A 16,075-nucleotide genomic window follows, 5' to 3' on the forward strand; every position below is an offset into this window, starting at 1 on the left:
TCCCATCATGCCATCTGTTGTGTGGATCCAGCTATACGGCGCCTCGATCCCAAATGATTTGAAAAGACAGGCAGGCACCGTCATCTAATTGCGTCACGTTAGACAGAAAAGATGTGGTGGGACTTGGACTCTTGCTACGAGGCCACTGTTGAGCTCTTAAAAAAACGCTTGACAAACATTTGGAGTGAACAATCACTTAAGGCCTAGGGAAGTGTCATGTGTTATACTTCCCCCACTCAGTGATGAGTTGTTATACCGGAGCTTAGCTGGAGTGAACGTTCCCTTTGAACACCTAGGAAGTGATATTTCCACCCTCAGACTGAAGTTTCGTCCACAAATGGCACCCTATTCCCTATATAGTGCACTACTTTTGACCAGGACCCATAGGGTGGACGACATAGGGTGCACTACATAGGGAATAGGGGCGCCATTTGAGATGCAACCCACGTTGTTGTTCTTGAGCTCACCTGCTCTTCCTGGGAACCCTTCTTCTTCTTCCTCTTCCGGCCCCAGCAGCTGGAGTCCACTTCCTTACTGGGAGACTCACTTCCCAGCAAGCCGTCCAGCTCCTGGGCTCCCTGCAGCCTCGACGGCGGCATCTCCAGCTCCAGGCGATACGACAGGTTCCGCAGAGTGCAAATACAGTTCTCCACAATCTAGAGAGAGGTGAAGGGAGGAGGGTAATTTACTTGATTTATTGGTTTGATATGTTTCTACAGGTTCAATATGTTTCTGTAGGTTTGATATGCTTCTGTAGGTTGGATATATGTTTCTGTAGGTTGGATATATGTTTCTATAGGTTTGATATGTTTCTGTAGGTTGGATATATGTTTCTATAGGTTTGATATGTTTCTGTAGGTTGGATATATGTTTCTATAGGTTTGATATGTTTCTGTAGGTTGGATTTATGTTTCTATAGGTTTGATATGTTTCTACAGGTTCAATATGTTTCTGTAGGTTTGATATGCTTCTGTAGGTTGGATATATGTTTCTGTAGGTTGGATATATGTTTCTATAGGTTTGATATGTTTCTGTAGGTTGGATATATGTTTCTATAGGTTTGATATGTTTCTGTAGGTTGGATATATGTTTCTATAGGTTTGATATGCTTCTATAGGTTTAATATGTTTCTATAAGTCTGAGAGGGAGAGGGAGAGAGAGAGAGAGAGAGAGAGAGGTGAGATCTCAATCAGTACACTGTACATCCTAAGAGGTTTGTTCCAGTGAAATAGTGCTCAATAAGCCAGACAGCCTCTGTGTGTTGGTGTGGAGACATCGCAGGCCTGCTGTAGCAGTAGTAATGAAGTAGGTATGAGATCCATGGTCTTAGAACAGAATAGAATGTCTCCACTTAGAAACAGAGATCTGGGTTTAACAAATGGGTTTAATTCCTTACTGTTTGATGCCCATTACTGGGATATGAGCATAGCAATAAATACACCGGATTGTATCCCAAATAGCACCCTATTCCCTTTATAGTGCACTTTTCTTGACCCGGGCCCATAAACGCACTAGTCAAAAGTAGTGCACTATATAAGACAGGCCAAATTTATAGGGGAGATACTCAACCGGAACAGCTGGCTAAGGGACCAGTGATAATGTCCATAAACTTTTAAGTGGACGCTGTTAACATTGTAGACCTATGGGCTGATAGAAGGCCTTCCCAGTCAAGTAACTGAGCTGTGCGAGTCAATGTGAGCGAGAAATGATCAATTCAATTCAAAACTGGTAGGGTAGATTTCCCATTCTCCCCTACAGCTGCCTGCCATCGTGTGACAACATGGTCTCTAGTCGCCACTGTGTGTTGTGCGCGCGCACGTGTGTGTGCGTGCATGTAGGTGTACAGTGCCTTGCGAAAGTATTCGGCCCCCTTGAACTTTGCGACCTTTTGCCACATTTCAGGCTTCAAACAAAGATATAAAACTGTATTTTTTTGTGAAGAATCAACAACAAGTGGGACACAATCATGAAGTGGAACGACATTTATTGGATATTTAAAACTTTTTTAACAAATCAAAAACTGAAAAATTGGGCGTGCAAAATTATTCAGCCCCCTTAAGTTAATACTTTGTAGCGCCACCTTTTGCTGCGATTACAGCTGTAAGTCGCTTGGGGTATGTCTCTATCAGTTTTGCACATCGAGAGACTGAAATTTTTTCCCATTCCTCCTTGCAAAACAGCTCGAGCTCAGTGAGGTTGGATGGAGAGGATTTGTGAACAGCAGTTTTCAGTTCTTTCCACAGATTCTTGATTGGATTCAGGTCTGGACTTTGACTTGGCCATTCTAACACCTGGATATGTTAATTTTTGAACCATTCCATTGTAGATTTTGCTTTATGTTTTGGATCATTGTCTTGTTGGAAGACAAATCTCCGTCCCAGTCTCAGGTCTTTTGCAGACTCCATCAGGTCTTCCAGAATGGTCCTGTATTTGGCTCCATCCATCTTCCCATCAATTTTAACCATCTTCCCTGTCCCTGCTGAAGAAAAGCAGGCCCAAACCATGATGCTGCCACCACCATGTTTGACAGTGGGGATGGTGTGTTCAGCTGTGTTGCTTTTACGCCAAACATAACGTTTTGCATTGTTGCCAAAAAGTTCAATTTTGGTTTCATCTGACCAGAGCACCTTCTTCCACATGTTTGGTGTGGCAAACTTTAACCTGTTAGATCTCTAGGGGCGCTATTTCATTTTTGGATAAAAAACGTTCCCGTTTTAAGCGCGATATTTTGTCACGTAAAGATGCTCGACTATGCATATTCTTGACAGTTTTGGAAAGAAAACACTGAAGTTTCAGAATCTGCAAAGATTTGGTCTGTAAGTGCCCCAGAACTCATTCTACAGGCGAAACCAAGATGATGCATCAACCAGGAATTAGCAGAATTTCTGAAGCTCTGTTTTCCATTGTCTCCTTATATGGCTGTGATTGCGCAAGGAATGAGCCTACACTTTCTGTCGTTCGCCCAAGGTCTTAGCAGCATTGTGACGTATTTGTAGGCATATCATTGGAAGATTGACCATAAGAGACTACATTTTCCAAGTGTCCGCCTGGTGTCCTGCGTGGAATTCGGTGCGCAATTGCCAGCTGCTCATACTTTTCCATTTGATATAGGGGAGAAACCATGTGTCCAAGAACGATGTATCAATGAAGAGATATGTGAAAAACACCTTGATGATTGATTCTAAACAACGTTTGCCATGTTTTCAGTCGATATTATGGAGTTAATTTGGAAAAAAGTTCGCGTTTTGAGGACTGATTTTTCAGATTTTTTTTGGTAGCCAAATGTGATGTATAAAACGGAGCTATTTCTAATACACACAGTTTTGGAAAAACTGAGCATCTGCTATCTAACTGAGAGTATCCTCATTGAAAACATCAGAAGTTCTTCAAAGGTAAATGATTTTATTTGAAGGCTTTTATGTTTTTGTTGAAATGTTGCGTGCTGGATGCTAACGCTAATGCTAACGCTAATGCTAACGCTAAATGCTAACGCTAAATGCTAACGCTAGCTAGCTACTTTTACACAAATGATTGTTTTCCTATGGTTGAGAAGCATATTTTGAAAATCTGAGATGACAGTGTTGTTTACAAAAGGCTAAGCTTGAGAGATGGCATATTTATTTCATTTCCGATTTTCATGAATAGTTAACGTTGTGTTATGCTAATGAGCCTGCTGATAGATTTACACAATCCTGGATACAGGGGTTTTTTCATAGCTAAACGTGACGCAGAAAACGGAGCGATTTGTCCTAAACAAATAATCTTTCAGGAAAAACTGAACATTTGCTATCTGAGAGTCTCCTCATTGAAAACATCTGAAGTTCTTCAAAGGTAAATGATTTTTATTTGAATGCTTTTCTGTTTTTTTGTGTAAATGTTGCCAGCTGAATGCTAATGCTAAATGCTACGTTAGCCATCAATACTGTTACACAAATGCTTGTTTTGCAATGGTTGAGAAGCATATTTTGAAAATCTGAGATGACAGTGTTGTTAACAAAAGGCTAAGCTTGAGAGCTAGCATATTTATTTCATTTCATTTGCGATTTTCATGAATAGTTAACGTTGCGTTATGGTAATGAGCTTGAGTCTGTATTCACAATCCCGGATCCGGGATGGGGAGATCAGAAAGGTTAAACAACACTTTTTATGGATATCTTTAAGAAATGGCTTTCTTCTTGCCACTCTTCCATAAAGGCCAGATTTGTGCAATATACAACTGATTGTTGTCCTATGGACAGAGTCTCCCACCTCAGCTGTAGATCTCTGCAGTTCATCCAGAGTGATCATGGGCCTCTTGGCTGCATCTCTGATCAGTCTTCTCCTTGTATGAGCTGAAAGTTTAGAGGGACGGCCAGGTCTTGGTAGATTTGCAGTGGTCTGATACTCCTTCCATTTCAATATTATCGCTTGCACAGTGCTCCTTGGGATGTTTAAAGCTTGGGAAATCTTTTTGTATCCAAATCCGGCTTTAAACTTCTTCACAACAGTATCTCGGCCCTGCCTGGTGTGTTCCTTGTTCTTCATGATGCTCTCTGCGCTTTTAACGGACCTCTGAGACTATCACAGTGCAGGTGCATTTATACGGAGACATGATTACACACAGGTGGATTGTATTTATCATTATTAGTCATTTAGGTCAACATTGGATCATTCAGAGATCCTCACTGAACTTCTGGAGAGAGTTTGCTGCACTGAAAGTAAAGGGGCTGAATAATTTTGCACGCCCAATTTTTCAGTTTTTGATTTGTTAAAAAAGTTTGAAATATCCAATAAATGTCGTTCCACTTCATGATTGTGTCCCACTTGTTGTTGATTCTTCACAAAAAAATACAGTTTTATATCTTTATGTTCTTTATGTTCAAGGGGGCCGAATACTTTCGCAAGGCACTGTATGTGTGTGTGTTTGTGTGTCTCTGTGTGTCTCTGTGTGTCTCTGTGTGTCTCTGTGTGTCTGTGTGTGTCTGTGTGTCTCTGTGTGTCTCTGTGTGTCTCTGTGTGTGTCTGTGTGTGTCTGTGTGTGTGTTCATGTAGGTGTCTGTCTTTGTGTGTGTGCAGACCTTGCTGTCGAAGTCCGAGGTGTTGACACAGGCCTTGATGACGTAGAGTAAAGAGTCCACCAGTCCCTCACAGGAGCGCATCTGTTTTCGAGCCTCCTCCCCCGCCGAGCTCAGGTTCCTTTAAAAACAACACACACACACACCAGTCAGGATATAGGCCCCTGCAGCACACACACAATCACACACAATGAATTCACACACAAAGATGGCCCAGCAACATAACCAAACAGCCACTTAAAAAATATTTGTCCCAAATGCTACCCTATTCAGTGCACTACTTTCAACCAGGGCCCATAAGACTTGGTTGAAGGTAGTGTACTATAAAGGGAATAGGGTAGTATTTGGGACATAGACCAACTGTGTGTGTTTGTTCCCCATAGCGCGACTCCGGTGTGTGTTGTGGGGTTTTTACTTGTGCCGTCTCATCCATAATGGATGAGGCTCTCTGGTCGGCCTGGGTGATGCCGTTATGAGTGCTTTGGAGGGGGAAATGAGAGCCTAACTGAGCTCGCTCAGAGGCACAGCTCCATTTGCTGTCACCAATTAGAGAACAAACTCCACCATTCACTGACTGGCATCCGTCCCTAACGGCAACCTCTTCCCTATTTTGTGCAGGACTTTCGACTAGGGCCCATAGGGTACTGGCCAAAAGTAGTTCACAAAATAGGGAATAGGTTGCCATTTGGGACGCATACACTGCCTTCAAAGGAAGGGCCCTGGGAGGGTGGCTGGAGAGCCAGAATACCCTTCCCTATGGCTGGGGAGTTTTTTACCCTCTACACTGTCGGACTGTGTAACCACAACAGACTGACTAATTTAACCTAAATCCAATGACGAGGTGACATTCTTGGTTGACTCTCACGTTAAGTGACAACTCAACCAAATGTAAATCAAAACTAGACGTTGAACTGACGTCAGTGCCCAGTGGGACATTAATGTAGCTGTAAACACACGGTACACAGACTTTCTGTCACTGTGTATTTAAAAAATAAATAATACTGCCATAGATGACCTGTTTACAGCACATTATTTGTAAGTCCCCAGGGGCAGGTTTGTCTCATTCCCTAGTCATAACTCGTGTTGGAAGGCTATGTTCAAATATGAACCTGGCTGCAGGAGCTCGACACATCCAGAAGGGGGTGGTATCATCATACACAAAATGTCCGCTACCTCATACAGCCGCTGGTGTTCCTCAGGACCAGAGACGAGTGGAATTTGAGTTTGTGGTCCTCGTCGAATGTCGAGCTGCTCCACCCGGAATGGGGTATGATCACAGTGTTGGTCAGAGTAGTTAAGGCATCCCGAATGATTGTCATCTTGACGGAGTCACAGGAGGACAGGTTCCACAGCACCCCTGCAGGGAAGACGGAGGAACGGGAGGGAGGGGACAAGTTAGAGACAGAGACAAGGCCACAAACTCCTGGTTGTCAGCTGTCATGTGCAGTTAGGCTAGCCCCACAGAGCTGCCGAGGACCAGGGCTTTTTTCTTTATAGCTCAGCACACACACACACACACACACACACACACACACACACACAGAAGAGACGAGAGGACCAAAGGAAAAATAATAGTCCTCGTCACAAATGAAACCCATCCTCCAGCTGTGAGACGTCGGGCATCTGGATCAAATAGATCCTTAGAAGCATTACATATCCTGCAGGCAACCGAGGAAGACGTTTCACTGGAAATTAACACAAACAGCATATGGCACCGGCTCAGCGGTTTAAAACGTATCATATGAATAACGGAGCATGTCTTCCCGATATCACGTCATCATTTTCTTCATTTGAAATGCGTGTATGCTAACCAGTGATACTTCTAGTATACAGTATTTGATGCTTCATCTGCTCCAGATGACCCCGTGTGGAGCCTGTTCTTTATATCAGATGGCTGTGACTGGCAGCAGAAAACACAGGCTGACTTCTGCAGGGCGTCACTAACCTTGGACCGGGCTGCAGCTCGGCTCCTATCTAACCACAGGCAGCGAGTGAGACGTAGAATATGTCTCAAATGGGACCCTGTTCCCTATGTAGTGCGATACTTTTGAACAGAGCCCTATGGCTCCTTATTCCCTATATAGTGCACAACCGCTGACCAGATCCCTATGGGAACCCTATGGGCCCTGGACAAAAGTAGTGCACTATTAAGGGAATAGGGTGCCATTTGGGATGCATGTATAGCTGCTATCTCCTGCTGCGGGCAGAGCAAAAGAGAATTATCTACACCCCGCTGACTGGCAGATCTCTTTGGTTGTGTGTGAGGATAGGCAAGCATGAAATTCTACACATTTTGCCATGGCTTATCCCGTGTCCTTATGCTATCTGAGTGACTCAAACATTATAGCGAAAACAATAGGGGCCCCGCGCCATGACATTTTGGGGAATTGTCGATTCTCGCTGACCGTCTAGTTTTTATTTTGCCGATAGTTAGTTCTCAAAGATGATCTCATTTAACAACATATAGCTCCATTATATTTTCGACATGCTTTGTCTCTGGTTTAAGTTTACACGGAAAACTTTGTACCATCCTGAAATCATATCTTTTGGAGTGGCGGCAAACGGTTTAGCAGCGGCGGCCCGCCTCTGCTAAATTAATATAGGGGAAACACTGGTGTGCGTGTGTGCCTGTGTGTGTGTAAGGTGTATTCAGGTTGCTGTGTGTGTGTGCGAGTAATCCTCGTGGTTTCCTTGAGCTCTCGCATTTCCACCACAGTGTGTGTAGCCTGTCTTTCCTAGAAACTGGTCTCTCTTATCTTCTCTCCATTGAAACCAGTGGAGATCATCGCGCCCGTTACTACAGCCCAAGGGCACAATATAAAGAGGATGCCAGCAAGGCATTATAGAGACAGATCTGTCTGTGGCCCAAATAGTGTCTGCTCCGTTCCTATCTTTGAGTTACCCTGTTTACCCATGAAAGCATCTCTCTCCACGGTTAACATTCAGCCGATGAAGCCTCTTATCTGCTCCTGCCAGGACCGTGTTGGGCTGCATACCGACGCTATAACGTGTATGCTCAGGCCGTGGGATTCATTTCAATAAAACCTCCCCGCGGTGATTGAGCGCCTTTCTCTACTAGCTTAGCCTATAGCCTTCCTTAGTTTGTCTTTCTCCGATGGCTGTTTAGTGAATTCCCTCAGACAGAGGGCCTTGTAATGTAGAGATAACACAAACGCACGTGCAGCGCTGGTCTAGCACTTCAGGCAAACTGAAATGTCCCAGGTCTGTCCCAGTAGCCATCCTAGTTCCTCCTCATCGGCCCGAAGCTCTATTTGAAGAAGCCGCTAACCGGCCAGCTTTTAAACTGACCCTGTGGAAGCTGCCTGGGAGTCTTGGGATAAATCGGGCAGCTGAGCCCAGTGAGGTGTGACTGACAGGGGTAAACGCCCATGTGCCACATTCTGACAGTCAGAGGGAACAGGCTGTGTGAATGAGGCTTGATCTCTCAGATCTTGGCTGAGTCCTGTACAAGCTACTGTCTGTGTGTGTGTGTGTGTGTGTGTGTGTGTGTGTGTGTGTGTGTGTGTGTGTGTGGCTAGGTGCGGGAACACTAGCCCCAATGTAAACGAATGCCCAAGCTGAAGAGGAAATACGCTGTGATACGCTGTGACACGGGAGCCATTCATTTCATCCGTCTTCGAATCAATCCTCGAAAGACAAAATCATTTGACTGTGGCCTAGATTTATAATGTTAGGGAGTGTGTGTGTGTGTGTGTGTGTGTAAGAGAGAGCGATGGGGAGGGTAGTGTGTGTGGTGCTCTCTCATAGCTTGGAAAGCAGTGACCTGGCTAAAGGGCTCCATTCCGCCCCATAATGAAATCTCCACTGAGCTTGTTATTCAGTTACAGTCTGCTTGAATTAAGTGTTGAAGCCAGGATAGCCCTTAAAGTACCGAGTCAGTGTGGGTCAGGTGTTTAGCCGCTTCTGATTGGCCAGAGTAAGGGTGTGGTCGGGTATGAACAGGCTCTGATTGGGTAGATGAATGAATGGGCATAGGCCCAGGCATCAGTTGACTCTGAGAGTTGACATGCTCTTTGCTATAGAGCTGTGATAAGCATGTAGATCCATTGCGATACTAGACCCAAATAACACCCTATTCCCTATGTAGTGCACTACTTTTGACCAGAGGCCATATGAAATAGGGTGCCCCTGCCATTCGGGGACGCAGCCCTGGACAGTCTTGTGTCCACTCAAGGCCGAAGGCTTGCTCCAACATTCATTATTAAAAAATCAAGACTAGCTTTGACACTGTTATTCGACCCTGGGCCAGTGGGGGGCAGAGCGGAGAGCTGTGTGTAGACTAGCGGTTAGTAGAAAATCATTTTTGTTTTCCCCCAGTCTGTAGGGTGTGGCTGACTACAGTATAACTGTGTGCCTGAAGTCTCAATACATTTCCAGAGTGGCTGCAGAGTGAGCAAGATGACAATCTGTACTCTGCCCTACATCTGAGGAAATGGAGGCTTTGCAGCAGCTCCAGTGTGTCTCGCTTGATGAGCTCTGTTCAATTTCAAAGGAACGCTGATTAGAGATGAGCGAAGTCGGCCTGATTTCCCTACAGCTGTCTGGAAAAACACTCAACACAAGGCCCAAGGTTAGCCCTGTACCTGCTTTACCATCTAAACATAGACACTTCTATTTAAGGGAAGCTACATAGGGACACAGGAGCAATGATCCCACACACACACACACACACACCATTCCCTGGTTGTGTCGGTTGGTGGTTGGTCTTTCCCTGGTTGGTCGGTGGTTGTAGTTGTGACAGCGGGTCACATGCGGACAGACAGTGCTTTGTAGGACAGGGCCCCTGAGTGCTGCTCATAGCAGCAAGGTCGGGCAAGGGCCAGGCTGTGTGTGTGTGTGCCAGCGTGTGTGTGTGTGTGTGTGTGTGTGTGTGTGTGTGTGTGTGTGTGTACAGATGCTGCTCCCACCGTAGGCGCCAGGTGACACCTGTACTGCCACTGGGGTGACAACAGCCAGGGGAGGCCTGGCACTTTGATCTCAGAAGCCTTGTGAGGACAGGCCATAACCACAACAGCTGCTGTGGGAGCCAGGGACTAGGCCTAGACGGCTTGACATGTCCCCCACAACATGAACCCCTGACCTGATTAGAGAAGAGAGACGGCGGCTCCATTAGAAGCTCACATGGAGCATGGCCGATGATCCACTGGACTAATAACAGAATAAGGGGCCATTGACACACAGGGGAACAAACATATCCTGCTCAGAGATGGGCACACTGAGTACCCTATAACCGTCTCAGACAACATCTGCATCCAAAATGGCACTGGACAATGGCGTCGGAGGAGACGGCTGCTGTCTCCTAACCAATTGTGCTATTGTGTGTGTTTTTTTTGCGCTATTTGTAACTTATTCTGTAAATAATGTTTCTGCCACTGTCTCTTATGACCGAAAAGAGCTTCTAGATATCAGGACAGCGATTACTCACCGCGTACTGGAAGAAGATTCTTGCGAATGACGGGGATGAGGGCCTTGCCGGACGCAATGGATTTACTTCAGACACCCGACAAGGCCCTCATCCCCGTCATTCGCAGGAGAAAGAGACGGAGATATTGAGGACATAGGTCGGGGTGCCTTGTAAGGATCCGACGGCGATTGGGTAATCTGCCTTTACCATCAGTCCTATTAGCCAACGTACAATCGTTGGATAACAAAATAGACGAACTACGATCACGTATATACTAACAACGGACATTAAAAACTGTAATATCTTATGTTTCACCAAGTCGTGGCTGAACGACGACATGAAGAACATACAGCTGGCGGGTTTTATGCTGCATCGGCAAGATAGAACAGCCGCCTTCGGTAAGACAAGGGGTGGCGGTCTGTGTATATTTGTAAACACCAACTGTTGCACGAAATCTAATTGTAAGTCTTGAGGTTTTGCACGCCTGAGGGGATGATAAGTTTATCTCATGATAAGCTGTACACAACACTATTTACAAAGAGAGTTTTGATCTGTATTCTTCGTAGCTGTCTATTTACCACCACAAACCGATGCTGGCACTAAGACCGTACACAATGAGCTGTATACGGCCATAAGGAAACAGGAAAACACTCATCTAGGAGGTGGCACTCCTAGTGGCCGCAGACTTTAATTTCTACCAGCATGTTAAATGTGCAACCAGAGGGAAAACAAACTCAAGACCACCTTTACTCCTCACACAGTGATGCGTACAAAGCTCTCCCTCACCCTCTACTTGGCAAATCTGACCATAATTATATCCTTCTGATTCCTGTTTACAAGCAAAATCTAAAGCAGGAAGCACCAGTGACTTGGTCAATAAAGAAGTGGTCAGATGATGCAGATGCTAAGCTACAGGACTGTTTTAATAGCACAGACTGGAATATGTCCAAGAACACGAAGGTAACCTGCCAAAATGACTACCAACCCGTAGCACTCACGTCTGTAGCCATGAAGTGCTTTGAAAGGCTGGTCATGGCTCACATCAACACCATTATCCTAGACACACCCCAATATGCATACCGCCCCAACAGATCCACAGATGATGCAATATCTATTGCACTCAACACTGGCCTTTCCCACCTTGACAAAAGGAACACCTATGTGAGAATGCTATTCATTGACTACAGCTCAGCGTTCAACACCATAGTGCCCACAAAGCTCATCACTAAGCTAAGGTCCCTGGGACTAAACACCTCCCTCTGCAACTGGATCCTGGACTTCCTGACGTGCCGCCCCCAGGTGGTAAGGGTAGGTAACAACACATCTGCCACGCTGATCCTCAACACGGGGGACCCTCATGGGTGTGTGCTCAGTCCCCTCCTGTACTCCCTGTTCATTCATGACTACATGGCCAGACACGACTCCAGCACCATCATTAAGTTTGCCGATGACACAACGGGGGTAGGCCTGATCACCTACAACGATAAGACAGCCTATAGGGAGGAGGTCAGAGACCTGGCCGTGTGGTGCCAGGATAACAACCTCTCCCTTAACGTGACCAAGACAAAGGAGATGATTGTGGACTACAGGAAAAAGAGGACCGAGCACACCCCCATTCACATCGACGGGCTGTAGTGGAGCAGGTTGGGAGCTTCAAACACACCAAGAATGCCGTGAAGAGGGCACGACAAAGCCTATTGCCCCTCAGGAGACTGAAAATATATATTTTTTACCAGAGCTCTGGGTGCCATTTGAGACACAGACATACAGGACATGTCGCTTAAAAAACAAGGTTAAATTACACCGCCAACCATGCTTCCAAGGGAAGAAATATGTCAGAGTGTAATTGGAGAGTAAGTCTTGTCGGTTCCAATTAGCCCATTGGCTTTGGCCAGTAGGAAGAGAACTAAAAACTCCTCCTGTGGATTATACTGATTGGTTGTGATTATCCAGAGGTGACTGTGATCGATGACCTTCTCTAATGCTAAGCATTCTGGGTCTTCAACTGCCAATTAGCCATGCTGCTGAGGTTTTACAATACACACAGTCGTAAAGAGTGCTCACAACAGGTCAAAGCAATTTAGTCCAAGATTTGTGTGACACACATCTGCCTCGAACTGGCCTCTCTTTTCAATGACAACGGAAAAGACTGGCTAGAATTGACTGAAATGCCAGTGGTTCCATCCCCCATGATCCATTCTGTTATGGGCTGCATGTGGTTCTGATGGGTTAGCTCTGTAATTCGCCCTATCAGTGCTTAGGAGACTCTAAGAAGAATGGCTCTTCCTTTTCCTTGGAGAAGAACGAAACAAACACCAACTTGATTGACACATGAGACCAATGCTCCCTCCTTGGGACAGCCACACAGAAGATATGTCCGCCCGCACAGAGAAGCACGAGATTGAACTTCAAGGAACTTTCTAGAGTTTTCCTCCTTAGTTAACACCATCAATGTTTCCCTTCACTGTGGGGAATTGGGATCGTGTCAACGCAATATTAGGCACTTTCAACGCAACATACCGAAACAAAACGAACTATGCGAGACTTAGTACGCAAAACGAACTATGCAAGAGATTTTGTTGTAGGCAGAATGCATCGGAGTAGGATTCTATTACTTTGACATGTACAGACGACTCAGCCTTACTCTACACAGCATGAGTGATGTGAGTAGATTGTTGTCAGATCAAAGCGAGAGCTGCATGTAGCCACATGTGCACATTTGTTAATATCCTTTGCTAGTTAGTGAGTTATTAGCTCAGTTATAGATCATTTGTAGTCAGCAATAGGGGAGGGATTGCTTCCTACAAGAGCACAAAACGTGTACATTTCTAGACATCTTCGAAAAGTCAGTCAGGCAGGAAAAGAGCTTTTTATATGTCTTAAAGGGGCAGTGTTGTATTTTGAGACAGGCTTGAGTAAGCTAAGTAGCCAAAAGGCTAGTGGTTCCTTGCATCAAACAACACAACAACATTTTCAGACATAGAACAGCTATTTCCATGTTAAAATGTTATGGGATGCATTTCCTCCATTGTTTTTGATGGTAGCCCACTCTGGTAGGCCTACATTATGGTCAAATAGCCACAGTAGCCTACTTGACCACTGTTAAAACTAACTTAAAGCGGGTACAGCCTCAGTGTTCACAGTCAACGCGCGCCCCCGGATGTTGCACAGAATATTCACAATGTTCAACTTCGCGCTCAGCAAACAGAGAAATTTGCTCAGTGCCGGATTCTGTTGTGGAGGGAACACCGCATGAGACTCAAGCCATATCTCCACTTCACTTCCACAATGTATTGCTGCAGAAAGGACCAAATGGACGCTGCATTTTGCTGGCGCTCCCCGTGTATTGGTAGCCTGAAGGACCCATTACACTGTAACCTGAGCTACAGCGAGAGGCGAGAGACCGAGTAGAGCAGGAGCTGAGCTGTATACAAACAGCTGATTCAGCCACCTGGGAGCCAAACATCTTGGCTTGCTTATTTCTGTAATACTCCTCCTTGATCCTAAACAACTTGGATTTATTCCCTGTTTGCAGAGCTCCAGCCACGTGGGGAAAACTGCACTGTGTGCACCGGGAAACGAGTGTCCGCTCAAATGGCAAGGTCGGTTTGTGATCACACAACCAGCAGCAACTGAATCTCCGATCACCCCATCCCAAGGCCCCTGTTCAGGGTATAAAAAAAACAACCCATCTGACGTTTTGAAACGGCGAACGGAAAAACGAGTGTTCTCATTGGAAAGTTCAGGCAGTACCCTCCTCCGTTTTTAGAGCGCCAACGCCCATTTCCTGTCTACCCGAACACGACCCAGGGGAGGCTAGCGAGGGACTCCGACCCCCTGCTACGAACGACAGCGACTAGCGACCAGACTAGCATGCACAGTGGCTTTTCCCTTCATAGTGCACTACTTGTCACCAGGGCCGGTCAGCAGTAGTGCACTATATAGGGAATAGGGTGCATGACGGGACACAGGCAGTGACTCATGCCAATTGACTGGTGAAGGGGAGGAAGGGCAGGCAGGCGAGAAGGTGAATAATTGAACAGCTCTACTTTAGGTTGTGTAGTAATGTTCCTGACCCACAAAAACCCTGGAGTGGATCTCCAGTGGATCTGATTCGTGCAAACGTCACTGAATAATGAATGAGTGGAACAACATGGAACTGTGGGAAATGTGACCTTTGTGAATATGCCAGATGGCAAAGCGAGAGAATAGCACACAGAGCTGTGGTGTGGAAAGGCCCGGTCCACAGGGGTTCAGGGTTAAAGAGGCCATTTGAAAGAAACACACCTTTCTCACCCAGAGAGGCAGAGAGACACACACACACACACATACACAAGCGCACGTGAGCACAGAGCGAATTCACTATGCATGCACGCAAGCTCATACACACGTGCACGCACACAGACATACTCGGTGTGAATTCACCGCGCACATGCAAGCGCACACACACATAACACACACACACACACACTCTCCCTTACCCGTGACCAGCTCCCTCACTTCAGCGTCCACCGTCTTCCTCAGCAGTCTGAGCAAAGCGGGGACGCCACCTGCGTTTCTCACGGCGACCTTGTTGTCGTCCGTGGCTTTCCCGTAGACCAGGTTCCTCAGAGCGCCACAGGCATTCCTCTGGACCTCTAGGGTTTTGTGGTCTAGTAGGTCCACCAAGTGCTTGATGCCCCCTAGACGGCACACCTGCAGAGGTGGGGTTATACAGTGTTACTAAGAATGCCCTGAACAATAAAACTCATTGGCTTCCACAGCAAACAAAAACACAAGAGAACGGGGATCAACAACAAGCAGGGGGAATATTCTAAGGTGGATGGATATTATAAGATAACATGATGGTCTCCATTACACAATCTAGGCGTTGCATTTATTGATGTAGCTTAAGCCGGGATGGGGAGAGAATAGCTTTCTTCATACCAGATGAAGGAAATATGGAAAATGTCATGCAAATCTTTAGTGTTCACATAGAATGCCAAAACTATAGGGTGGATACAAGGTGTGAAACTCATAGTGCAAGTACTGCAGTAACTTAAAGAGACGGAGTAAACAATAGCATTCTTATGCACGAATAGATTTCAACGAGTTGACTTTCTGCACCTTTGGGGTTTAGAAGAAAATAAAAACACATCTGCTGAGCTGACGGTTAGTTGCCTCTTATCAAAACCTAGAAAAGACTCAATGTGCTTTCCTTGAAATACTTGAAATGGGTGTCTTCGTAATGTATGACTGTGACCGAGAGAGAGAGAGAGAGAGAGAGAGACACACACAGAAAGAGTGTGTGTGAGTGCATGCATGTTTGTCTTAATAAAAACAAAAAAGTCATTCTTCATTGTGTGTGCGCGTGCGTGCATGTGTGTGGCTGTGTGCTTTTGGTTTTACTATCCTTGTTGAGACCAATAGTCGAGCCCCGGCCTGTCCCCCCCCCCCGCGCGCGCTACCGCCTCGAAGGCGGAGACAGGTGCATCAAAGCTGGGACCGAGAGACTGATAAACGGCTTCTATCTCCCGGCCATCTGACTGATGAAGAGGCACCACTAGCCGGCCTCCACCCGGTACCCTGCCCTAAACCATTTCTTCATTTCCTGTTG

General features: G+C 45.9%; 1 protein-coding gene across 5 annotated transcripts in view; it reads right to left on the minus strand.

The window, feature by feature from the left end:
* LOC110501511 (plakophilin-4) overlaps positions 1-16,075 on the minus strand; it is a 114,010-nt gene that overhangs the window by 10,519 nt on the left and 87,416 nt on the right. For all 5 annotated transcript variants that reach the window (XM_036958883.1, XM_021579147.2, XM_036958884.1 and 2 more), the window contains 4 exons: positions 14,961-15,174; positions 6,228-6,411; positions 5,058-5,175; positions 468-656 (listed from right to left, as the gene is read on the minus strand). In XM_036958883.1, the coding sequence (XP_036814778.1) occupies positions 468-656; positions 5,058-5,175; positions 6,228-6,411; positions 14,961-15,174 (705 nt within the window). The remainder of the gene's footprint in view (positions 1-467; positions 657-5,057; positions 5,176-6,227; positions 6,412-14,960; positions 15,175-16,075) is intronic.

Source organism: Oncorhynchus mykiss, chromosome 22 (assembly GCF_013265735.2).
Source record: "Oncorhynchus mykiss isolate Arlee chromosome 22, USDA_OmykA_1.1, whole genome shotgun sequence".
NCBI lineage: Eukaryota > Metazoa > Chordata > Actinopteri > Salmoniformes > Salmonidae > Oncorhynchus > Oncorhynchus mykiss.